The 26,122-nt window shown below is 39.7% G+C and overlaps 1 protein-coding gene across 1 annotated transcript in view; it reads right to left on the bottom strand.

The window, feature by feature from the left end:
* Positions 1-3,218: 3,218 nt before the first annotated feature.
* The window catches only part of LOC139693752 (uncharacterized protein CG3556), a 363,743-nt gene continuing 340,839 nt past the window's right edge, over positions 3,219-26,122 (bottom strand). The window contains exons 3-10 of the mRNA XM_071592022.1: positions 24,962-25,304; positions 22,872-22,975; positions 18,703-18,882; positions 16,383-16,546; positions 14,636-14,978; positions 13,193-13,445; positions 9,735-9,889; positions 3,219-6,465 (exon numbers count right to left, since the gene is read on the bottom strand). Coding sequence (XP_071448123.1) covers positions 6,404-6,465; positions 9,735-9,889; positions 13,193-13,445; positions 14,636-14,978; positions 16,383-16,546; positions 18,703-18,882; positions 22,872-22,975; positions 24,962-25,304 — 1,604 coding nt within the window. The 3' untranslated portion in view covers positions 3,219-6,403. The remainder of the gene's footprint in view (positions 6,466-9,734; positions 9,890-13,192; positions 13,446-14,635; positions 14,979-16,382; positions 16,547-18,702; positions 18,883-22,871; positions 22,976-24,961; positions 25,305-26,122) is intronic.

Here is a 26,122-nt window from a genome sequence, read left to right as displayed (position 1 = left end):
GGTTTAGGAAAACAGGAAAGGGCAAGAATAAGATGGGAATTTTGGACGGAATGAAGGGAGGAAAGAAGTATGTACACGGAGATGAAGAGGGGCTTGTTGTAAAGTATGATGTTGAGCTGTGTTTTGTTGGGAGAGACAAAAGACAAGTTTGATAGGTTGTGCCCATCCTAAACGTACCTTAAGTAGTAGATTATCTAGAATAGCATGAATGCAGCGAAACGATTAGGCTTCCTTTGATTTAATCTGGTATTGAAACGGCATGGCAATGAATACAGGGCTTACTTTGCTAATAGAGACAACATAAGGTCATTTCAAAGATGACTGTGATCTGCACGTTGAGTGCCGTGAATTTCGCAATGAATTACACACTATCCTGTGTCATAAAAATTTTCACTAATGAAATTTTATGACACAGGATAATGAAAACTAAAAAAATTTTCATTTCATTTGTTCATTAATTTTCCTTGCTTTCTGATGGATAATATTGGGCATAATGTATATGTATAATAAAGAAATAACTTAAAGTGATCTTTTTATGTGTGTCTATATTGTTTGTTACTGTTCAATTTATTATATAAATATATATATATATATATATATATATATATATATATATATATATATATATATATATATATATATATATATATATATATATATAAATATCTTCGAAATGGAACGCTCATCGGCGACACACAAATATATAAAAACACAGATGTCCCATCCCTACTCACACCGCTTCCCACAACCAATCTTTTGACGACTGCTTCTCTGTTTCGGTGATTGAAATCCTTCCCAAATCTGCGAGTATAATAGAGGTGAGAACCCGCGAGATGGCGCATATCTGGGTGGCCCAATCATTCAAACCGCCCGGGCTGAACCAAGCCCACTGAATGCATCAATTGGCTGCCTACATATCCCCCCCACCCCCTTGTTCATTTCCTATTGGTCCCTTTACCTCTCCTTCCCCCACCTCTCCCCCGCACATCCTCTCCGCTCTTCCCCGAGAACGCCATTCTGAAGACGACAGCCGTGCTGTCGAAACGTAAAATAACAAATTGTGAGTGTCCTTTCTTTGTGTCTCTATATTCTAAAAATCTACATCTGTGTTTTTATATATATATATATATATATATTTAAGCCCATCAACATGTGGCAGGCTTTGTGACACATGGGAGGGATGTTTGAATAAGGATTTGTGGTCCTATAAAAAATGGGCTTTTAATTTTGGCCAGATGGGGATGTTAATTCTTGGAAGATGGAATCAAGAAGAAGTAATTTCAATGGCAAACTATTATTATTAAAATTTTGTGATGGTAAAAAATATCCTGGCTCAGAGACTGGGACTAACTGCCCCCCTATCCTGATGCTTGACTTTCATTTTCTATTGGGCTTCTGGTTGAGCTCTATCCTCGCCTGTCAAAATAATTCTTTGGTTGACTACTGTGGTTTTATATGCGATGATGATATTTAAGACAGTGAGACAGATATATGATGAGAATCAATAACAACCATAAAAGTATGAAGCTTTCCGGAAAGAGGAAACTAAATTAAATATTAAAATAAGAGTTCATAAACTAGAAAAGGTGAGAGTTTACGTATCTCAGAAGTGATTTGGACCGTAATGTTCACAGTAGTAAGGAGAAGAATTGCACCAGGCAAAGAAGTTTTCTCAAGGAGGAGGGAATTGATGACAGGAGCATTGAATTATTGGGTCTTAGTTAAATGCCCATTTATCTGTTGCATACAACCATCCCATAAATCTTTCATATTATTTAAAAACCACCAGGTTCCTTGTAGCAATGCTTTACAAACTCACTATGTCCCAAGGAATGGCTTTCCGCTGGCACAAGATGTTATGGGAGAGTAAAGAGGAGGTCGATGACAAGGAATGCCCTGGACGGCCATCAATGACAGTGTGACGTAAAAGTGCAAAAAGTGAGAGATTAATCATTACTTCCCCAAATACCTTGAACAGCATGGGTTAAAATGGACAACCCTGCCTTACAACTCTTTCTAACACTGCCAATCTGGACTCTCCAATCCCCACTCTCACCTGAGACATATACAGGTTGTGGATTAGCCTCCTGTCCCTCCAATCAATTTCTATTTTCTGCAATATACTCAAGGGTTTCTCCCAAGTCACTTTATCAGGTGCCTTTTCGAAATCCAAGAAACAGAAAAATACATCCTGATTGTATTCTAGACTCCTCTTTATTAGGACTCTCCTTGTCACCATGGCACCATGAGGGGTAGCACTAAAGGTACTCACAGTGAACACTAAATTCTCACAAAAAACCAGTCTTAAGTTTGAAGTTTTTCGTTTTTGGTGAGAAGAATGTGGAAAAATACGAGGAATGATATTTTGAATCTCATCAATTGAGGCATCACCACTTTCCTACCGTACCTCTTCCCTTTCTGACCCACAACTGATCAACCACTCAATCAATTACCCTTGCTAGTATGGCTCTAGGTTTCATCGTAACCCATGAAACTGCATCAAGGTTTCAGTCCATTGGGAGATAGTACTTTGCAAAAAAGTACCAAAGACGTATTGAAATATCATCAAACAGTGGAAACCTTCCATCAAATTGAGACATCTTGCATAAGGAGTTAACTTTACTCTTCTCACCAGGTTCTGTGGCATCAGAGTGATTATGTTTGCAGATAATAATGCCATTTGATTTTACAGAACAATCACCCATACTATTTCCCATAGTGATAGTTTGTTTTTTTATATTCAGGTGCCTCAATGACCGAGGTCATTTGCCCCTTATTGAGTCCATAATAAAAAAAAGAGAGGAAATGAGAAGATATAGAATATGCTAATTACTTTGGCGATGTTTCATGCTCATCAATAATTTACAACTAAATAAGTAGGATTCCTTTAAAAACAAAATAACTCTGGATATTGCCCTAGAGAAGGTTAAGTTAACATACAGGGAAACAAATGTTGCTAATTATGGTGAGAGGGGACTGTTGGGAGAAATCATAAGGAGACAGCAGAAATAGATGCAAAGGGATCAGCAGTGGGATGTTGAAGACTGTAATTAAATCTTGATTGTCAGCAAACCTAACTGATTTTACAAATTTCCTGCCATGTGTGCGCATGTTTCACAGACAACCAATTTTGTGTAGCTTCCCATACATCAAGTTTGTTTTTTAGTGGGGTAATACATATAAGCTACATATATGAAATAAATGACACGCACTGACATCTCCTAAAACTTTTGATTATGCTTTTATTTCCATGTCTTGCCTTGTTACAGTCACATAAATTGATGTATCTTGCCTAAAGATGACTTGATCAGCAAATGAACAAATTTCACATCAAAATTACAGCTTCAATATATGTATGTATCTGTAGATATATTTACCTTAATGTTAACAAAATAGGAAAAGTATGATGAAGATTAAAAGAAAACACCAAAAGTGAATCAATCTGTTAACAAATCGCTGCAGGTAGGCATTAGAATTTTGATGAGGATGAAATACTGGATTCGGCCACAACAAATAAATAATTACAAAGAAAGGAGACATTCTTGTTCCAAGGGGAAGTAATGTTGAGTCAAAACTTCTTACATCAAGCTGTGAATTCCACGTGTGGATAAACATATGCACTGATCTCAGTTTGGCTATAAACTTCCAGTAAACAGATACTATATTGAAGTATAGTTAGATATACATACCTACACATAATAATGGCATTTTTGGATGCCGTTACCCAAATGATACAGACATTATTTGGAATAGTAGGTAAATACAAAGAATATGAAGTGAACCATGTCCCCAAGTTTTTCAGTACCTTCTGGGATAGTCCAATTTTATTTATTTGTTTATCATTACAGAGATTGGGAAAGTCTACCACTTACAATGTTTCACTCCAACGGTAAATTATTGTTTTCCACAAAAAGTTAATAAAAAAGACAGGACCACATTTGCTCTCAAAAGAATTATGTATATATATATTTATATATTTAGTCACAATGTCATTTGGTTCAATACCAATTTCTCTTGTTTAAGTAAATGTTTTGGGTTGAAAAAGAAAAAACTCTTTGAAGGAGGATTCCCTTAATTAGACCATATGATTGCACCCACATCACTAACATTGCTACAAACCTACTGGATTATTTATTGTAAAACATTATATATTGTATAAATACCATACTTATTTAACCAAAAACTTGGAAATTCAATGTAAAAGGACTCCTGGAAATAATCTAACAAAAATTAACTTATATATAATAGGCATCTTCATTTATTAAATTATTTTCATGACACTTTATTAAAATGAAAGTGATGAATAATTTTGGATTCATTAATAGAATGGCACCCTTTTTTGTAAACTTACTCACATGTAATAGAGGGAATTGGCAGTAGACATTTGGAAAATGTTCATTTGATTTTGTTTGAGAAAACAATTGAGTGAGATCAGTTTAATTATCATGTCAAGATAAAATTAATTATTAACAAATCACCAGACTTCTTGCCTGCTGATTAAATATGGGACTAATTTAACAAACATGCCAACACACTTTATAATTCCTATTGAAGCAGATTCTTAGAATGAATCAAAGTCAGTAATTTCAGCAGGAACATAAGCTGAAAAATATTTATTTCCAGAAGTGAGTTTTATGTTTTACTAGGAATATTTGAAATCAATTGGATATTAATCTCAGTTAATGATAGGTGGGTATACTATAACTTATGAAATAACTTTTTGGGATCCCTGGTGACCATATCAGCTATTTGAGTAAAAGACACCACTTACATTTTGCAAAGAAAATCGGGTTGGAGCTTTCTGAATTTTAAATTCAGCTCATATTTAGTCACAAGTAAATAAACTTGAGCACTTTATAGTCATTGGTGTGCATTGGGAATTCATTAAACTGTTAACAGGATCTTATCTCTATAAAAATGATTTTTTTTACAAATGCATTCTCCTGAAATCAAGTGTTCAATACGATCTCTAGCAGCAAGTATTGCAGTGTTACTAATCAAAAGCCATGAACTAAGGAATGCCAGTGTAAAATTCATTTGTACCTATGACAATCTTTGTGAAATACAATAAGTATATTGTATATAAATTTCTTTTGACTAAAACAAGCATTATAGTCAAGCCATGGCAGATCTTATGGCTCTATCTTAATATCCATCATCATACAAAAGAACACAATGAAGCTACAACTTTTACATTACAATCTTTATGACACTTATAAGAATATATTGTGGAAAGCTGGAATATTATTTTTGCCCATGATAATTTTTAATTCATTGCATATAGTACAATATAAAGCATCTCCACACACCATCAATGGCTTGGTAAAGCTCAAAATTGGTCAAAGTAAATTATCATGTTCACCCCAAAGCAAAAAGATAAAGCCAAACTTAAAAGATCCCCAAAAATTGCAACGATTTGTACATATCTTTAAACAAAATGTCTCCTGCTCAAGAAAATACTGGAAATTGATAACTCAATTGTCGAATGCGGTAGATAGATTCTTTAATCCATGGAGGCATAAAAACATGACAAAAACAAATTCATGTGTGCTTATATCAGGTTAAGTGAAACTATTCCATGCCTACAATATTTTTGGATGCTAATAAAACTCTAAAATCTGACAATTAAAAAAATATGACATGCTTACACACACATGTGCTCACACACTCATTCAAACATGCACACACACACGCACAATTGCACAGACATCCCTGGCCAGGTTCTCCGCTGGAGATCCCACAAAAAGAAGGCAATCAACATTCTCACTTGCTCATTTGCATTCACTCATGCACACAACCATTGCCTCGGCGCGATCAGTGAGCAGCATTTCTCTTAAATAATGGAGAAAAAATTCAAAAATAAAAAATGCCTTGCAGATTGGCTATTCCAACACTAATTATCCATTCCTGATATTGTTCCTCCTCTTCATTTTAAACCTTCCAATGGCCATGTGGCAGCATTCAATCACAATTAGGAATTTCGTATCCTGTTGTTTCCTTCCCCATGCAGTGGGTGCCTATGCAGTCGAGTATCAGATAAATAGCAGTCCCCAAAAATCCTCTCCCTTTCTCTCCATGATGTCCTTGTAAGATTATACAAGCTTTCTCCCTCTCTCTCTCTGCTAGTGGTCCACATTCAACGTGCCCCAGTTCATGTCTCCTTCCTTGAACTGTTGTCAAACCAGTCATGGTGTCTTCATTCCAATTGATATACATGCACATATGCAAATATACACGTACATATATATACATATATATGTATGCATAGATAAATCCTGAGTAGCATATTAACTTCCAAGTCATGACGGCTCCAAACCATGACCTCCACTCCTTCCCCTGAACCAAACAATGCCTCCATTCACCTCTAACCTCTCCCCTCCCCTCCCACCTCAGATTCCTCCATTCACAGCTTCTTGTACCAGAAAAGGAAATGGTCACCATCGTTCACTAACAGGTCATCCACACCTGGAAAGATAACATTTTTTTATATATATCAACCATTATAAATTAGCACGCCAAATAATTAAACTAAGAACTAAATAACTGCTGACAGAATTACGTCGCAAAGTAAAAGATTCACCGGCAAAGTGAGAGTCATTAAAATTGCCACTTTTACTTATAACTGAACATTTTTGGCTTGATAGAAGAAAACTGTGGGGAGTCGACGAAGGATTCTTTCACAATTCCAGCATGGGGAAATTCATTAATGATGGAGAACATAAAATGACCAAGTCCAATACAGCAAGTGGATGAAAAGGTTTTACTGACTCAAATGATTTAATTCACACCTCTCCTACAGTAACTTATTTCTCTCTCCTTTAACCTATTTCCTTGCAATATTCATGAAGGAGGCACCAGAAAGGTTTTTGATTGAATTTTCAATCCAATCAGCTCCATATTTCTACATTATGAATACTTATAAATGACATTTTCCTCCTTTGGTAACACATGTTGACTTCAGTTGCCTACTTCTCTGATGTGAAATCTCTCAAGATTCCCTTTCTTATTCAGTTCACCAACATGCAGCTACCCAACATATCCATTTCAATTAGTTTTGTTGCCCTAATTTTCATGGGTTCTCAATATAAGGAATGATTTATAGCAACTCTCCAAACTATCCTATTCTTCCATGCCATTATTTTTGTTCCGTCATATCTTCTTGTGCTAACATTTTCTTATACATTCATCCCCATGTTAACTTCAATAATCATCCTATGTAAGTAGTCTACAGGTTTTTTGCCTCAGGATATACCCAATCAATTTCTCTCTTATTCAAGTGAGTGTCCTCCATAGGCTTCCCTTTTCACCAACACTCCAAAGTAATTCATCATTGGGTTTGACTCTGTCTATCCACTTTATGTATAGCATTCTTCTAACTGTAGCACTACATTTCCATTTGCTTCAATCTTCTTTCCTCTTCTGCTGCTACCATCTTCCAAGTCTCACATCTATTGGAAAGTATGCTCTATATGTGTATAATTCTGAACAAATCAATTCCCTACTCTACAATTCCCTATGTTACTCCTGTTTGCCATCGGTAGTGCCCAAAACCCTTCTTTGCCATTCCTATTCTTATTACTACATCCTACCTTGCTTTTTCCATCTCTAATGATCCTGCTGCCTAAATAGCAAAACTCATCCACTTGATCCAGAGTCATTCCTTAGTCTTATCTGGGGGTTATCTTCACCACTTCCGCTTCAGGCCATTCCCTTAGTTTTGACCTTGTTTATCTGGCGGTTGGATTTTCATCGAATTCTCCATAAAACCATTCTAGTATTTTTGTAAGGTTTTCTTTTTACCCTACAAATATAGCTATGTAATCCACAAATTACAGCCAACTTGTCGTTTCTTCATGAATTTGCATGCTAACTTTTATCTTTTCCTTGACCTCGTTCATTGCCTTCTCTAAACAAACATGAAATATCATTTATGCTGATGAGCAATCTTAATATCTTACCATACTCTTTCTTGAACATAACTGTTTCAGGTTTAACTTTGTGGATTCCTTCACGATAAGGGTAAAAAAGAAACTTTACACTTCCACAATAAATATTTCATGACCATTTTTCTCCCTTTTCCACTGTTGGTATTGTGGCAATTACATAATCTCCTAGAAGTCCATGGGTATTTCTCCTCTTGTACTAATATCACATAATATTAAGGTGTATATCTATGCTAGGAACTTTTTTCTGATTTATTTTATATTAGTTTTGAGGGTGTACAGTAGATCCAGGTGCCTTGTTAGCTCTCAAGCCCTTCACTTCAGCATCTATTTCAGACCTAAGAATATAGCCTCCTATCTCATTATCTTTGATACCAGTACCTTCATATGCATTTCTTCCTTTACAAAGGTTCTCCAAATACTCTTTACATCTCTTTGCTTCGTCAAAATTTTCAGTGAGAATTTCACCATCACTCTCAAAAATGACATCAATATTTGCTCTGCAATCGTTAATAAGGTCCTTTTTCTAGTGAGCTGCTTCAACTTTTCCCTGGATGAAGTTACACTGCCTTCCTTTGCACAGAGTCTTTCTCCAGCCTTCTATTGCTCTTCTCCCTTTTCTGCTGAATCAATTTCTTAGTGTACTACCCCATTTCTATTCTTCCTCAGTCCTGGAGTTTTTGTGCTTTGTCCTATTCTAATAGGTCCACTGATCCATGGTTTCCTTAGGCCTATAGCTTTCTCCAAGACTCCTAAAAATGCAGTCTTCATTTCTTGCCAAAGTTCTTCATTCAAGAATTGGGTGAATAAAGTTTTCCATTTTGTTTTCCAATTTCTGTGAGAAACCCAACTGTAGCTTTTCAACTCAATCTGCTGGACTCCTATCTAGTCTCTATTCTCCTCTTAAGCTAATCTAATTTCACATGACACTTCATTAGCACTAAATTGTGGCATCTGTCTATACCTGGCCCGAGGAGCTTTTGTGGTACTTTATTTTATTCATAAATTTATTTTCACCGGAATATTATCAATATCCTCAAAAGAATAATATCTTCTTTTGTCTCCTTTCATCTTTTACACATTTCGTCTTTCTGGGTTTCACTGAAAAATAATTTTTCCCACCACCAAATTATTTCGTTATCAGGGTTATAAATGCCTGGCAGTTATAAGTGCCTTTCTCCATAAACAGCACTAATACAGGGTTTCTCTCCACCCTTCTTCAAATCCCTGAATATCCTACCCCTACTAAATCCCACCCATACATGTCTAATGGCCTAAATGACCTAAGCTGCAGGTTGTCTCCACTAATAATTGCCAATACTTAAGTCATTTCACCGGCATTAAAACAAATATCATGCTAAAAATTACAGTGGAAAATTAATATTAACTTTCATTTTAAGTATATTTTATTTGTAGAATGCAGGCATCTGCGATTACTCATATTTTGATCAAAAACAAAAACTGATTACAACAAAAAAATAAGAAACTCTTTCATATCTCCAAGAAATTGGATATTTAGAACTGTTAACCATATAACAGGCTCCTCTTATCTCTGGGAGCTAAGATATTTAATTTATTTTCAGTATATGTAGTATAACATCAGCAAAGTGTTCACTTTTATGGGTTAAAATTTTAATGATTTATTTTGTGCTTTGTTGTGCATGAATGTGAGCGTATATCATATCTCAGTGAATGATTATGAATTGATTATTCTCTATTTGCAGCCCAATTTATTCATTCTGCTTGCTCATGAATAGGCATCAAGCCCCCTTGCCGCTTGTGGAAGCTCACCTATCGGCGAGAGCTGGCGGTGGGAAGGTGGGTCCATTGGGTCCGGCAGGGTGGCAAGCCTGTAGAGGAGCCAATAGCTGTGAGCGGCCGGCTGCTCCCGGAGGTTGTGGATTGTGTGGACGTAGTGGCCATTGGGCCAAGTGGAGGAGGCAAACCTAGGGAGGGAAGAGCACCTAGAGTGAGTTATGGTCTTCCCTTAACCTCAGCATGAGTAGTCCCTCAACGAGGGCTTACTCCATCTCCCGTTCCCATGGAGGACAGGAACCATGCAGGTGGGGACAGCGTCTTACATAAGCCATTGCTTTGGCTCCTCAAGCTACACATTCATTACTGCTCCGGATATATTCATGTCTTATGGAAGGAATGCAAGACAAACCATCAGCTAAGGAATTCAATGGCTCTGGGCAGATAGTGTACATTTTTAACAAGAGTGAAATAGTAGTAGCAGAAGTATCATCCCTAAACCTGAGGGAGGTACGCTGTTAAATTTATGATTCCACTATAAAAATGTAATAAAAATCATAAAATTAACAAAAATTATAGTAGTTATTGGGGAAAGAATGTAAATCTTTCAACATCTGTAAATCAATGTCACATGAAAACCATCCCAATGGATTAACTGAAGAGAGAAGAGGGAATATTTAACCAAGTGCTGGAGCACTGAGAATGGTATTGCTGAATGTTATCACGTTGCTATTTTCTTTATCAAGGGAAAGGTTCTAATAATAGCGTTGAATTTTATGAAATTACACTCCTTGTCCTTGCCAGAAGGCTCTAGCTAGAGAGGATTTGTAAACAACAAACAATAAAATCTTCAGTAGCTGTAAAAGTGTAACTTTTACCGAATAAGGAATCCAGGGAAGTTTTCAGCAAATGGAATTTCAGGGAATTCGGTGAGGAGACGCTTCATGATTACTCACAGAAAACATGGGAAGGAGAGGAATAATACATAAGTATTGATGCATTCAAATGAAATAATAGAATACAATTGTTAAAAGCACATAGAATTGAACCCTACAAAATCTAACCTTAATTAAATTTAACTTCCTAAGTTGTCAGGGGACTTAAAAAAAAATATTACACATGAATTCAACAGATTGAAGTTAGATCTATTGGGATTGAAATTGAGTGAGAAAGAAGATTGACTTGCAGTTAATGACTGGGGTGAAGTTGGAGGATACTCTCTATAAAGGATATTTTCAAATTGCAAGGAGGTGACAACAACCTAAAAGAGAAATTGTTAAATAAATATAGGCATAACTTAACAAGGGAAATGCCTAAGATTCAAGAAATCATTGAATATATTACATATCCAAGGTGCAGAAATTTCCAACAGTCCATAGGCAGTCACCAGTATACCAATAATTAGGGAATAAAAATAGTAGAATGTCTTAATTGGGCAAGATTGAGACTAGATAGTCCCTCCTTCCACCTAAAGGGAAGAGTGAAAGTGCTCACTATGTTGGCATTCTTAGGCTGGAAGACCCTTGTCATGTAAATCATTTATTTGAGAGTCTCTAGCAGCAGACTAATGGAAATAATTGTACAGGGTTCGTATATTGTGTAGAGTCGAAGACTTTAAAGGCTGAACGCTCACTTATGCTCTATGCTAACAACTCATACATACTCAGAGTATCAATTGATGATTGTCATTTGGTATTCTACCATTTTAGGTAGGTTTAAAATGGATAAAAACTAAATTACCAAGGCTTAACTAGCGAGATACAATGTGACACCCAATGCTAAAATAAATCCTTCAATTATGCTTAAATATACCTCCCCTTTTTTCACCCAACGTCTTTTCATTACCTACTCCAATACAAGTATATCTACCTCACTTGTCTAAATTCCATCCCCTCATTTCAGTCATAATCATCACATCCCCAATCTATATGCTCTGCATCCATCTTTCATTTCTCCATTGAAATTCTCAAAACAATCCTCTCTCTCTTCCCCTCCATGCCAATTACTCCTTCGTTTTTTTTCTTTCCATCCATTTTACCATTCCTATCCTCTACACTTGCGTCCCAAACCAATTTATGCCCATCATCTTGCCTCAAGAACCATTTTTCTGCGCCATACAAAAACATACTCCATATGAAATTGCCATTAATGTTTTCTTTAACATCCTTACTCAACGTCCCTCTCATTAATTTCTCCCTTCATGTGAAAGCTTTCTTGCCTAATGCAATTCTTCTCCTTATGCCCCTGCTACTTTAACCAGTTTGGTCCAAATCACTTCTGAGATAGGTATATTATTCCACCTGCTCTAGGTTTTGCTCTCTGATTTTAACAGTTACCTCATAATTTCTCTTTCATAAAAACATCCTTCATTTTGGTTACATTGATCTTCATTCCATACCTACCGCACTGCTTTTCAAAGGTACTCAATATTAATCATAGCACATTGGCTGACTAGCTAAATTATTCTTGGTAATCCACAAATTTGATATTTATTTAATTCTCCACCCTCTACTTTCAGTCTGATTTCTAGTTCTTCTGGTGCTTCTTTTTACGAAGTGTACATACATTGATAAGTACCGGTGATAATGACCTTTTTATTTCTCCTCCTAATGCTATCCGTCCCAACTCTCCATCCACCACTTGCACCGAAGCACTCTGAGACATGTACAGGTTGTGGATAAGTTCCCTATCTTCCAATCTACTCCTACATTCTTTATTATAATTAATTCTACCTAAATTACTCCAGCTCCTTATTGAAATTTATGAAATAGAATAATGCATCCTGATTGTGCTCTATGTTCCTTTCTATTAGTGGCCTCAGTCCTGCTATGGCATCAAACAAACCCCTTCCCAAACCAATACCTGAGTAATTGTTTTCCCTCCTTTCAATTCTCTTAAGTCCTAAGTACTTAATAATCTAAAGTACCTCCATGGCTGTGTAAGAAATAAAAATTACTTTTCTATACCCCGGACATAGTGCCACCTTTCCTTTTTATGGGATGGAACTAACACTAATCTAAGAATATTCTGGCCCAAGTCCATCCCCATGAATGCTACAAAAAAGCCAATATTAACTCTTCCATCCTGATTTTTCTTAAATCTAAACGAAAGTAGTTTGGCAGGAATTTCATCCCTGTCAACGGCCTAATCCAATTTAAATCCCATTGGTACCCTTTCAATCTAGCAATCAAGTATGTCTGGTGGTAAGCTATCTCCATCCACTTCGTATGCGCTTACCATATTTAAACTTGCTGGCCTAACATATTTATCATAGAGCATCTCAATTCATTTATTCCATCTCTATTTTAACACATTCCATCCCAATTGCTGGTATCCTAATGTGGATAAATTTACAAAGTGATATTCGTCAGTGTTGGTTTGATCGCCAAAATGTTGGATGAACACGGACAACATCGATTTCGACCCCCCCCCCCCCAAGACCCCCTACTGGGCCGGATCCCCACTTTCCCACGGCGGATCCTGGCTTCACTCACTGGAATCGTTCGTCGCGCCGAGCCGCCTCAGTCATCACGCCGTAGAAGGACGAGTTTCTCTGCGCCTTGAGGGTCAGTGAGAGGCTCTCGGAGATGTTGGGTCCCACCCACAGGGTATAGGTGACCACGGCGTCCTCTCCCGCCGTGCCGTTCTTTGGGACCTTAGGGGTGGCAGCGGGACCCTCGGTTTTGGAGCCGGTCGCCTCCATGCCCTCGTCGCTCTGGGTGCGGGCGGCCGAGTGGCTCGAGGCTCCTGGATTGAGAGACACCACACCCCGAATCAATGGTCGCTCGCGCGTAAAAGTGCGATCGCAGACATCGTCAACCGTTCAACCTCCGCATTTAGACGGAAGTGCTGTCTTTTCTCATCAATAGCGCGCGCGTCATCTTTACAAGAATGTTCAGATATCGAAAAAATTACGATGCGCATTATGTAATGAAATTTGAAAAAACCCAAATATAGACGTATTTTTACACACACTATATCTTTACACACACTATACCTATATTAATATGTATATATATGTATGTATGTATATACAGATGCGCGGCATCTATTAACGTTCAAGATAACCTTGAAGCTCTGGGCGCGCGGTATCTTTACAAATTCATGTTAACTACAAAGTTCTGGGTGCGCGTTATCGATGGAAAAATACGGTAAATAACAAAAGAGCTGACGCAGGTATTTGTATTTGCAAAGAAAAACAATATTGTCGTCGCTCCTGAATGAAGGCTTTGAGGCACTTAATGGTGGGAAAAGACGTGCACTGAGAATTCATGCTTACAAATTGGAGAAGGAGATGGAAATATTTCACTGAAGAGCGTAAGCAAAAGTAAATCTGAGATTAATAGGCAAGAGATGAGCCTGATATTAATTTCTTTTTTCTGTTAAAATTTGAGTATCATAAAGATTTTTTACTTAGTAAGCAGAATCATCAAAGGTAGAAAACAATGAAGGATAGGAATATCAGACGACTTGAAGCCAATATAGCGTTCTAAAAACTGAACAGTAAAACACATGCCTCATAATTAGAAGGGCACGTCACCGATTCCGATAACTTTAATAAATATATTCCGTCAGAAAAGGGTAACTATGTATATATATATTCATTTTTAAAGCAACATTCATATTATTTTACACAAATTACATGACTGGTCGCCATAGACAGGCATTCCTCCAAATTGAAATCAGCAAATTCCTATTTATTTGACCAATGCAAACACTCAAATCTAGTTTCTCCTACATTTCTGTTTTTTCTACCGGGTGTGACTGACTCCACCGTATTGTAAAAAACTTGTCGGCGGCGGTCTAAATGTCAACATTTTCGAGAAATGTGTATTTTTTAGAATGGAAAATAGGAATGTTTCCCCATATCCGTTTGCGCCCTAAGGGTATCCTTTCTTTCTAGGCAACCTAAGGGCGTCCATCCCGCGCCTCCGTACCGTGTCTCGCGGGGGCGAGGGACGAGTGCTGCTGGCCGGAGGCGGTCTGCTGCGGCGGCGGCGTGAGGGCGCCGGAAGCCGGGAGCAGCGGGGAGGGGGGGCGGGGTGGCGTGGGGCAGGACACGTTGCGCACGGCCCCCAGGCCGCCCCGGCCGGCCAGGGCCAGCACGGCCTCCGCCGTGGCCACCACGTCGCCGCCGCCGAAGGAGCCGTCGCTGCCTTGGTGCGAGAGAAGTGACACGAGCGCCGCGCTGCGGTTCCACGACGTACCCCCGCCCGGCTGGTTCTCGGAAGAGGCCATGTGGTTCCAAGATGGCTCCTCCTCCCACGTCGAGATCAACGCCTACGGGTCGGGACGAGAAAACGATGCATCAGTCATCTATTCATTGTTCTTAGATCTAGCAATCACAGTTTGAATTACGGTATTTCGTACCCTTGAACATGCTCCCGAGTCGCGACCGCTGTCGACAATTACAGTCATTATGTAACGGCTATTTCTTAAACCCCCTGGTCAATACTTCATCAATTCTCTTCAAATATTTTATTGAATATTAGTGGTTGTCACCTACGCACCTCAGGCGAAATGTTTAGCCTTGGGGATAAAAGTTAAAGTATTAATTCAATGTTACTAAAATAAATGGTAAACGCTAAGTTATACTTTCTCTTTTCTTAAAACGTATAAAATAGTAATTTGACAAGAAACAATCACTAATTGGCACACAAGATGTGAGAAGATGAAATCGAGTAAAGTTATTTTTGAAAGTTTAGAGGCCATTGTGTAAAGAGATAATAACTGTGTTACAATATCCTCGGCATAAATGTGCAGCAAAACATTTCGCTGAAATCGTTTCACTCCGTGAATTATTTCATGCAAATTGTTTACGAACACAAATCGCACTTTTATCCGGCAAAACAGATAATGAGCAATGCTGAAGTCGCAACGAATGAAGATTGCCACGGCAGGAGACTATAGATAGAAACATTTAAGTAGTAGAAAATTATACCTATGAGCGAATATGGCGCCCAGAATAACTACACAGTGCCTAAATTATTGATTAGTTTCCCGACAAATGCCTTGACTCCCCTCAAAGGCCGCTAAACACGTTAGAGCATAGCATTCCAGAATAGAATTGAACTTTCTCCAAATAGTTCAACTTAGGCATAATTACAGTAGTATTAATTCAACACGGTAAGTGGCTGTCAGGAGTGCTTCATTCCATCGACTCTAATGCTAACTTTTACTCTTGACAGCTCTCCGTTCAACATATCTGTTTACTTGGCCCATATCTTTGTTTCTTTGTCTTCTTCTTACGGCCATCTCTTACATGCTACATCTTCATCAATCCATTGCGTCTCAAGGTGTGTCCAATATAGCTGGACTGTCTTTACACATTCCTTATACCATACCATTAGGCCATACTGCCTGTTCCTCCTCTGCTGCTCTTCTAAATATTTTCTCACTTTGTAAACGTCCGTTAACTCCTCAGCCTTCACCTTCACCGCAATATTTCGGAGTCTATTATAATTCAACGTGTGCTTGGTCGTGAATAGCAAGTATTCGGCTCAGAGGTCTTTAAATAAAACCGGGGAAACCAACCCGAATTGTAGGCGCGAGGAACCGCTAAGGCGAGTAACCTCCGGTGAATAGGCGAGCCCCATGGTACACCGCGAACGACTTAATTCGAAGATCAGACCTGGAATGGGTTGCTTACGCATTGTAGCATAAGACGGACGACGCGCGACCCACCTGCAGGGCGAGAGCCGTGGCTCTCATCCGGGACCCGAAAGAGCCGTCGGGAGTCTGGAGGCGGGCCAGACTGCGAGCGGGCCTCTTCACGTAGTGTTCTAGGTTCCGATTGCGGTGCTCTCTCACGATGCAGTCCAAGGCCAGCAGGACGGTCGCCAGGGTCTCTGCGGGCACAAGGGAACAAGGATTATGACACAGGGTGGAAAGAGGGCCGCGAAGAGTGATTGCGCGCAGACAGTTGACGGCTGATTGGCCCCGGCGCCAGTGCACGCTCGTGATGATTAATCTTGCGAATTACATTTGCAAACGAGTAGGGGTCTCGACGTCATTTTTCAATTTGTTAAAACAATTTATTTGAAGAATATATCTACAAAATACCTTAATTCTCAAGGGTATAATGGCACGTATTTGACAATGCATGAATGTGACAAAAGCAGAAGCAGTATGGAGTAACAAATATCATTACATATAACCAACAAGAGAGAGTATTCTATTATCACGCAAAATCATGTCATGCTCACCGTGCCTCTCCGTCAAAAAACGGTATGGTCGAGGAGTGAGAGCCAAGTAGACACTTAAGGAACTAATCAGAATTGTTTTGTAAACAATCCGTTGCCAATGGTTTCTAGAAATATTTTCACGAGTTCCTTGAATATCTGAGTGCTTCCAGAGAACACCGACCAATTGGGATGAAATTATAAGCTTCGAGGCCCACATTTTAATTTCAAGAGTAACGGAATGGATAGTGGTAATTCAGTTTCGCGTGCTTCCTTGAAGATGCGAAACAAAACAAGTACACATTTTGAGAATATGGAAAATACAAAACACGGTAACGCATCGATGGAACCCATAGGCACGAAGTATGGGATACGAAATCAGCAGTGATTAAATGCAAGGGGTAGCATAATGAAATCATGGACCTCCTGGGCGTTAGGGGGCGAAAGGTATCGAAAATCTCTCGCGATTGGTTGAATCAAAGGGCTGGCGATTGGTTGAATCAAAGGGCTGGCGATTGGTTGAATCAAAATCATGCTTTGCGAGAGAACAAGTAACGGGAAAACGTCGATTAGCATTTCAATCGCATGTTACCTATTCAATCCCGGGTCTTACTTTCCCACGCCTATATACGTAATTTCATTTATATTTTAATATGAATTATAAATAAATGAAATAATTTAATATTTAATAATAATTTAATAATAATAATTTTTTATCAATTAATTTATCATTTATTTAAATTTTTCAAAATAAAAATCAGGGTTTCACCATCATAAAAATCTTTGTTATTTGGAGAAGCAAGCTTTGTGACTTAAATGGGTAGTTTAGATAATCAGTAACTGACACGCGAATATATTCATTGGTTTAGGGTTTACCTGCTTGGCATTGAAACGTCTTCAATGAAGAAGTAAGAAAAACGGTAGTTCTTGAAATTAATTTAATTCCGTGAGATAGGTTCTGAATCATAGGACATGATTTTAATAATGAATACGACAGCAGCCTTGCTTTGAGCTCACAGCAAATTATTGGGGAAGAATATGGCAATATAGGATAAGAGAGTGTAAAATATACATTACAAATAAAAATTACATTTCCAACATGGCACTTTTTATAAAATACACGATCGTAGTTCTCCATTGAATGAGTGCCGACACTGGTTTTGGGGAACAAAATCCATTTTCAAGTTCACAATTTGAAAAAGGTGAAATGCACACAAAGCTGTTGCACATATATGTTGCTGCTATAAAGTGTAAAACTTCTAGCATGACATAAGGAGACTAGGTGATAATCTTTACAGTTAGAAATAAGTTCACGCTTTCACGAGTATACCATAGTATAGGTTTTTTGAATTTTACTTTCAAAATTTAAATGTTTCAAGCACATATACGCAGCCTTGTTATGTTGAAACCGGAATCTGAAGATAAACTATTAAAATGGAAAAGAACAATAACATAAATCTTTCCCACCGGAATGTTCATAATCCGTTGGTAGAAGAGGACCTGCTTCGAGATTTGTGATCTCCCAGCTTCAACATCTTGGAGTCGATCGTTAATCACTAGATCAAATATCATATTTTATCATTAATTAGTTATAGTTTATAATTACCCATACTATTTTTCATCGGTTGTTGGATTTTGCAGGAATATTATTTATTTTTTGCAACTTGGTATGAAGTTGTCAGCATTGCTTATTGCTTTCACATTTTCGATTGTGAGTCACAAACGATGATGAGGTCAGGAAACGATCGGCGGTCAACCGGATCCTGCTGGTGGAGCGGGGCCGGTGGGGGGGGGGGGCGAGTGAAGGGCGAGGGGACTCTCACCGACGTCACCGCTGGCGTCCTCGGCGGCGGCGGTGCCCTCGGTCACTCCACCAACTTTATCCGCCACGTCAAGCAGCCGACGGATCTGACGCTTCCTCACGTGTGCCCCCGACGCGCAGGTGGCCAGGGAGGCGATGGCAAACTCCTCATCCGACGGCGACTCGTGGTGCAACAGGGAACCTGCGGGAAATATTTTCCAAATACATTTACTAAGTCAAAATAAGAAGGCTAAAAACTACAAATTTTGCCAATGGAAAATTGAGAGTCCGATCGGGTCCAAGCAATGAGTCGAATGTAAGAGCTAGTGGGTACACTAAGGGGATCGAATTCCTTCTCTCTCTCTCTCTTTCTATCTATCTCGCGGGGAGAGGGGCGGTCGCCAAGTTTCCCTCCTTTATATTCATTCCGGGGATTTTCCACGACATCCAATGCAGATGATCACCAGAGTCGATCCGTAGCCCTAAATAACACGATGATAATTTTATGAGTAATGGGTTTCTTATATCGCATTTAAAAAGATCCATGCATACGAATTCAAACAAAACACCTGAGCGAAGACACCTATTAAATTAACTCTAAGTGGGACATCCAGAATACATATTTTCTCTGCATCTATGCGTGATTAATTCCACTCTACATATCTATGGCTAAAAAAACAAAGCCTTTCTCTCTCCATCCCCAGACTGACGTTTATAATAGATGCGGATAAAGGCTACTTGAATCAGTGCCCTCCCGTTTTAGAACCTCCCACGGCTGACACGCTGGTTGACGTCAGCATTACTCCAACCGGCGGCGAATAAATCATTAAAAGCGACAAGGTGGGCGGATTTCGCGTGATGGATGAACTCGCTGCACGAAGAAGACATTGAGACGGATGAGGCTGATATGAGGACCTATTGCCAATTACCATACATTCAATATACATGGATTGTCCCAAAAAATAAGGAGAAAAAATAGGGGAAAAACTTCATTGCAGATCAAAGTGCTAAGTACTAAAACTCTTCAAATCAGCATCCCTTTTCACCAATGCACCAATGCACCTCTGCCACGCTTCTGACACGCTTCCTGTAAGGCATCAACAGGACCCTCGTTCAGACACATCGTCAGGGCCTCTTTGGCATAGTCCAATGGTCCAAAATGGTACTCAAAGGGGTTATACTTGAGTCGTACCGAAAAACTCATGTCTCGTCACCAGTAACCGCCTATGCTAAAAAATGAGGCTCACTTTCACCGTGGTCAAAGAGGTCCAAGGTATGATTGTTACACACGCAGTCTTTTGACAGTACCTTGAGGACCATCTTGGCACACTTTTCTCATGGCTAAATCTTCTGTAAACATTCAATGCATGTAGTTTTCTAAATATTGCACTCTACTAACATTCTGACACTTTGGGGTCAATCAGAATCGAGCATTTGTCTCACTTTTTGCACATTTTCATCCATCGGATGTCCAGGGCATTCCTTGTCATCAACCTCCTCGTTATCCGCCCAGAACATCCTGTGCAAGCATGAAACCACCCCTCGGGACATTTTTCATCTTCATAAGCATCCTTAATCATGGTAATGGCCTTCAAACCCGATTTTACGAGCTAAACAAAAACTTTTATCGCATATCACTGCTCTGTAGAGAGTGGCATCGTGAATTTAAGACGAGATCCTCGGACAGGAGTTCAGTAGTCTAGAAGCGATCCGCAGAGTGTAACGGCCCGCAGACAACTGAAGCAAATCGTGTTACTTTCCCTAGACTTCTCACCATTTTTCCGCCTCGAATTGTCCCACTCCGACCTTACGCTTCGCCAGGAAAAATCGTCTCCCTTACTTTTTGGGACAGTAAGAGGTCTCCCCACAATCTCTGTCACCAAAAAGAAACAATTGCTACTTTCAATGTTGCCGAGTATCGATACTCTCATTAAACCACATTGCAATCTCATATGCCCAATTAAAATGAGTAAGGGAAGCAGGTTTTAATTCACAATCCAGCTTAATATTCATCTAACGTCACATCCCGGAACTCCATTGATATCTTGTGTAATGTTAATAACATACCTCTTAGGATACACTCTTGAAAAACTAAATTACTAACATACCCTATTTTAATACCACAAACCACCCCAACGTAAATTTTAATGCACAGTATGTTTCTATTTTCACATATTCCGACACTCATAAATGACTAATCTACAACATAATCTCCGATTACCTAGTCTTATATAAACTCCAGATTCCTCCTGTTCCATATTACAACAGCCTCTTTTTCTGAAATTCCATATTTTGAATTGAAATAATGGCAGTAAATTTGTTTCACAACTTCAGCTATAAATATTGAACGTTTTTATTTCTGGGACATTAACTAAGTTTAATCCTAACGGTTTTAATTCATAGCAAATTGCAAACATCGACTCTCGTGGGAGGTTCAAAACAGAGAAATGCTATGATCAACGTTGTGCATCTAAAATCGATTTACAAATCGTTATTTTTCACCCAGAGTACTATCACAATCGCATTGACAAGTTAAGGAGGAATGTGACCATTTCTTAGCTGAAATAATTCCAAAATAGTTAGGTCCCTCTCAGTGAAGTGAGGTCAAAAACTGACCGCAAACTGTGGTGAATCTTCCGGGGGAACTATTTGTTTTTCGGATGAAAGCCTTTGACGGGCAGGCGCTCGGGTTTCATAGCACACTATGGCCCGCAGGGTTGGTATTTAATTATTTCATTCATAACCACTGCAAAGAGTTGCAACAGTGCCCGAAACCGGCCCAAGTAATTAAACCTCAGCTGAGAAAGTAGTCTGCGGTTGGGAATGACGAAAAATGAGCGGTGACTTATCGATCTGCTTTAAGGAAGGGGTTGAGGGTTTAGAGACCGGTGGAATCAACATTCCCCGGATAGAGATCTCCCAGCGACCGAGGAATAAAATCATGTGTGTTTGCACGTATGCGTGTGTATATATATATATATATATATATATATATATATATATATATATATATATATATATATATATGTGTGTGTGTGTGTGTGTGCACACATTCAATGGATATATGTAGATATTAGGGAAAGAGATAGGAACACAAAAAAGACAAAAATTTTCCTTACATCCGTATCCATGTGAATGTGTGTTCGCCATTTGGCGGACTTTCGTGCATTAATATATATATATATATATATATATATATATATATATATATATAATATATATATATATATATATACATACATATATATACATACACACACACACACGGCGTCTGTCCAATAAATACGCAAACTGAGGCCATAAACACATTGTTTTGCAAAATTTAGCCTGCATAGATTTTGTCTTATTCGTTGCTATGCACTTATTCAATCTTCTTTTTCACTGTTTTAAGCACCCTTGGAAGTCCTCGGCAGTTAGGTTTTTTATTCTCCTCATCGTTTCTTGCTTTATTGTGTCCACATCTTCCCAGTGAAGTCCCCTCATCACATATTTGCATTTTGGGAATAGGAAAAAGTCATAGGGGGCGAGATCTGACGAATAAGGAGGATGGCGAAGGATGGTGATTGAATTTTTTGCCAGAAACTGGCGAACAATCAATACTGAATGTGCAGGTGAATTGTTAAGGAGATGGATCCATCTATCACCTTGAATCAAATTTGGTCGCACACGACGCACGCGATCTCTCAAACGCTAGGTCACGATGTAGAGATTTCACAAACGAACGATTCGCACTCTACAAAGACTGGAAGCCAACTACCACCAGCCTCCAGGCTTCCACGTGACTCCCTTCCCTCGAACCTAGCCAGAGAAACCACCGCCCGTCCTTCCGTCCTCCTACACGGGAAAAAATAAGTCCTACTATTTATGAGATGGACTTTGTGCATATGTGTGTGTGTATGCATGTAATATGGTTTGATTCTCGGGGTAGCCTCCCTAGGTACCCTCAACTCCATCCACAGGGAAAGGATCTGGCCTCAGAACCCAAATGCGTGAGCTTTACACGCCGTCGGGCTTAGTACTGGGTGAACTCTACCATCACCTACCAAACTTACCTTCGGGTCGATTACTGTGTTTATGGTTTATATAGAATGAATGACCCAACAGCGAGTGGGAGAAGAAAACAGCACGCGCAAGGCCCCTCGACCCTTGGTGCTGTTGACAGACCTCTGCTTCTGCCACCCAAATACTCACCAACAAGATCATGTCCGTGGAAGTACCGAGGGTCCCGGCAGATGGCGTGCAGTGCGAGGGTATAGTAGGACAATCTCCCCGGGCTGATCGGCTCCTCATGGTGCCTGCTCGAGGTGTCGGGGAACAGAAGGACACGTATTAGAGCCGGGAGGTACTGGTTCATATCTCGGGTCAGGCAAAATGATAGGTAACATACATGGTATGGTTAACATACCTGTATGTTGGTTAAAAACTCGAGCAGCATCATTGCTGTTATAAAAATGAAAATCACTTTTAATGAATGGCTGAAGCGGCAGAAGCGGAAGTAAAAGTAATTCGCCGGGTTGGCGACATAAGGGTCTGGCCATGGGACCGCTACAAGCGCCCCATAGCATCCCAAGACGAGCAAGACACCCTTCCGGCAAAGAAGAAGCCAAGGCTGCTCTGAGCGGGAATAAATCAAACGACTGACAACGCAGAAGAATTCTTCCCGCCTTAGTAGCCTTGGAGGCTGGAAAGGTGCAGTGTAAGGGCTACGCAAGAGCCCTTGCAAGAAACTGCTCTAAATGAATGCGTTTTTAAACCATCGATTCCATTTTCTATACCAATAATACGTCATGTATGAATTCGCAACGCCAATCAAAACTTTTCCCTTCAATTATTTCACCTGCTCGGTCTTATTTTTCCTTCCGAGGTGAAGAAAATGTTATCCCTGCCTTATATCACTGACATGGTCTTTGAGATATGTCTGAGCACGCAATAAAGGCAATTAAAAAGTCATTTAATCGGGACAATTGAGCTTTCTGACTTGTTGAATATATTTCAACATTTCTTGAACTATTCAACTTCATTGAATGTTTTACATTTATTATCATTAGTCATTACACTCATTCACTTGCATTATCAGGGAAATTCAAATATTAAGTGCCAAATATAATTTAGTAATAACTGGTTAAAATTATGTCAGAGGAAATAAGAAACATACATTAAAACTCAAAATTAGTACATATTTCATATCTCTTCAATCCTTCCCACCCCTCTACAGCTCCTCATGAGTTCCGCTTTCCTTGCATTTAAAATGCCTAACCTTGAATCGGAGCACAATGCATTATTGTCAAGAAGAAAGCCCTATATTTTTTATCATGGTTCGTCAATTTCAGTGCCATATTATTAATAACCTTCATGCACTGATTGCCCCAGGTATGAGTAGAATCACATGTCAAAAGGAAATGAGATATTACCTGGAAATTCATTTAAAACACTCCATATTTACTGAAAAGTATATTAGAATACTGCCATTAGGAATAACGATGAACTTTGGACTCAGTTGTCATTCCGCATGATTCCTAACTTAAAAACCACCCTCGGCACCAGAGCGCACCGGTATGAACCATTCTAGCCGCGAACACAAATTCATTTCCAATGTGTTACCCCAAGCATCACAAAAATATTGCAACACTAATAACATGTATTTATTCCTTAAGCGGCAATTTTAGCAACCTTCAACTTAGAATTATTAGCACCTGGTTATTCAGGTCTACTAGGGTAAAATACCCCTCCTGGTCACAATAATGGTACCGATTATTGCCCTATATACCATACCCGTACACACTAATTTTTGAGGCTGGATCATAGTTCCCTTGCCTTTCACCGATCTTTCATTAAAATTGTTTGTGAAAACTTAGCAATATTAATTCAACGATTTATGTGGGTAAAAATCATTCACCTTGACTGGTATTCAAACCCGGATACCTCGATATTCGGCCGATTTGCTAAACGAGCAAAGCAGTTGGCAGGACGCGGAGGGATTTGGGTTCGAATCCTGGTCAAGGCGAATGATTATAACACTTTGAAATTGTTGTATCGTAATGAAAGTTAGCGAGCGACACCGTTAAAAGTTACTGTCACGGTATCTCCCACAATTTAGCCGAATTAAAATATTAAAGTTAGCTTACAAATCGTTCGTATAATATGCTACTTTTTTCGACTTACAGATTCACGATTCAAGTATAAGGGCATAGGATGAAAAGGTATTGGGAGCAGAGGAAAGGACGAGCACGGGGCTAGGCCCACTCGTCGTGTCCAGGTTAGGAGAGGGGGATGTCACTCACTTCCAGTGCAGGTGCACGAGGACGTCCACGTCGATCTGCTGCGAGGCAAGCTGGGAGCGGAGGCCCCTGGGGGAGAGCCACGAGTCGTTGGAGAGGCGGAGAGCGAGGACAGCGAGGGGCGTGGCGTCGCCCCGACCGGGGGCCCCGGCCGCCCATCCCCAGCCCCAACCCTCCTCGGGCCTACCCCGCCTCTGCGCCCGGTCCAGCCAGTCGAGGGCCCGGCGGAGCCCGGCAGCGACGGCCGCTTCCGTCGGCGACTCTGGTCGGCGGGCGGTCGGAGGCGGGAGGGGTCCCGCGCCAGACGACGGCTCCTTGGGGTGCGACGGCGGCGCCGGCCCCCATTCTGCGTGCGGAGAGGACAAACAAGAAGGGTGGTCAGGGGCGTCGAGGGGTTTGCTCATTTATTTATTTATGCGTTTGGCACCGCACATGCGTACGAGATGCAAAGCACCACCCGCAGGAGGCAAAAATCGTCACGCGGGGAATGCCTCCTAGGGTATAGAGAATACGGGATTCTCATGGAAACGTTTACAACCTTTGGATGTATTGCTATCCAACCATGCGTATGAATCACTTCGATGAGTGATGACCAGTGGTGGTTCTGTGGGTCAGAGGCGTCAAGGGGGTCATGAGCCCCCAAAGACGGTACAGTAACCTTGCTTTGCCGCACATCCGTGGGACCGCTGAGCTCGGTAGTGAAGATCAATGGATTTGAAAGGAGTCAAATAAGATTTCACGAAATCCTGTTCTAATATGTTTAAATTATAATTAAAAATTAATTAATTTTTTTAAAATATTGGGTTTATCTTGTATTATCTTCTCAAAAATGACAAGACAATGAATAGAGAGTATAGATCCGCCCTTGACGGTGACAATACGAGCAATATTTCCTGAATTTCTATCCCCCAGTCCACTAAATCCATCAACGAACTCCACTAAATCTACATAGACTCAAAATTTAGACTTCGCTTGATGTAGATAAGCTGTTTTTTCTTTTTGTTCAGCGTCAGTTGAATGCAGTGCTAAATGAAAACATCTAAAAATGCGAAGGTTAATTATAGTAGAATGTCATTTTTTTCCTCCGACCAACACAACAAGCTGAAGTAAATTGCCTCGGCATCATCTCCCATTCAGAGATGGATGGACATATCCCAAATTCAG

This window comes from Hetaerina americana, unplaced genomic scaffold (assembly GCF_022747635.1).
Source record: "Hetaerina americana unplaced genomic scaffold, ioHetAmer1.1.p SCAF_5, whole genome shotgun sequence".
In the NCBI taxonomy this organism is placed as follows: domain Eukaryota; kingdom Metazoa; phylum Arthropoda; class Insecta; order Odonata; family Calopterygidae; genus Hetaerina; species Hetaerina americana.
The sequence above is the reverse complement of the archived record's forward strand: the minus strand, read 5'-3'. Positions and strand labels throughout refer to the sequence as shown.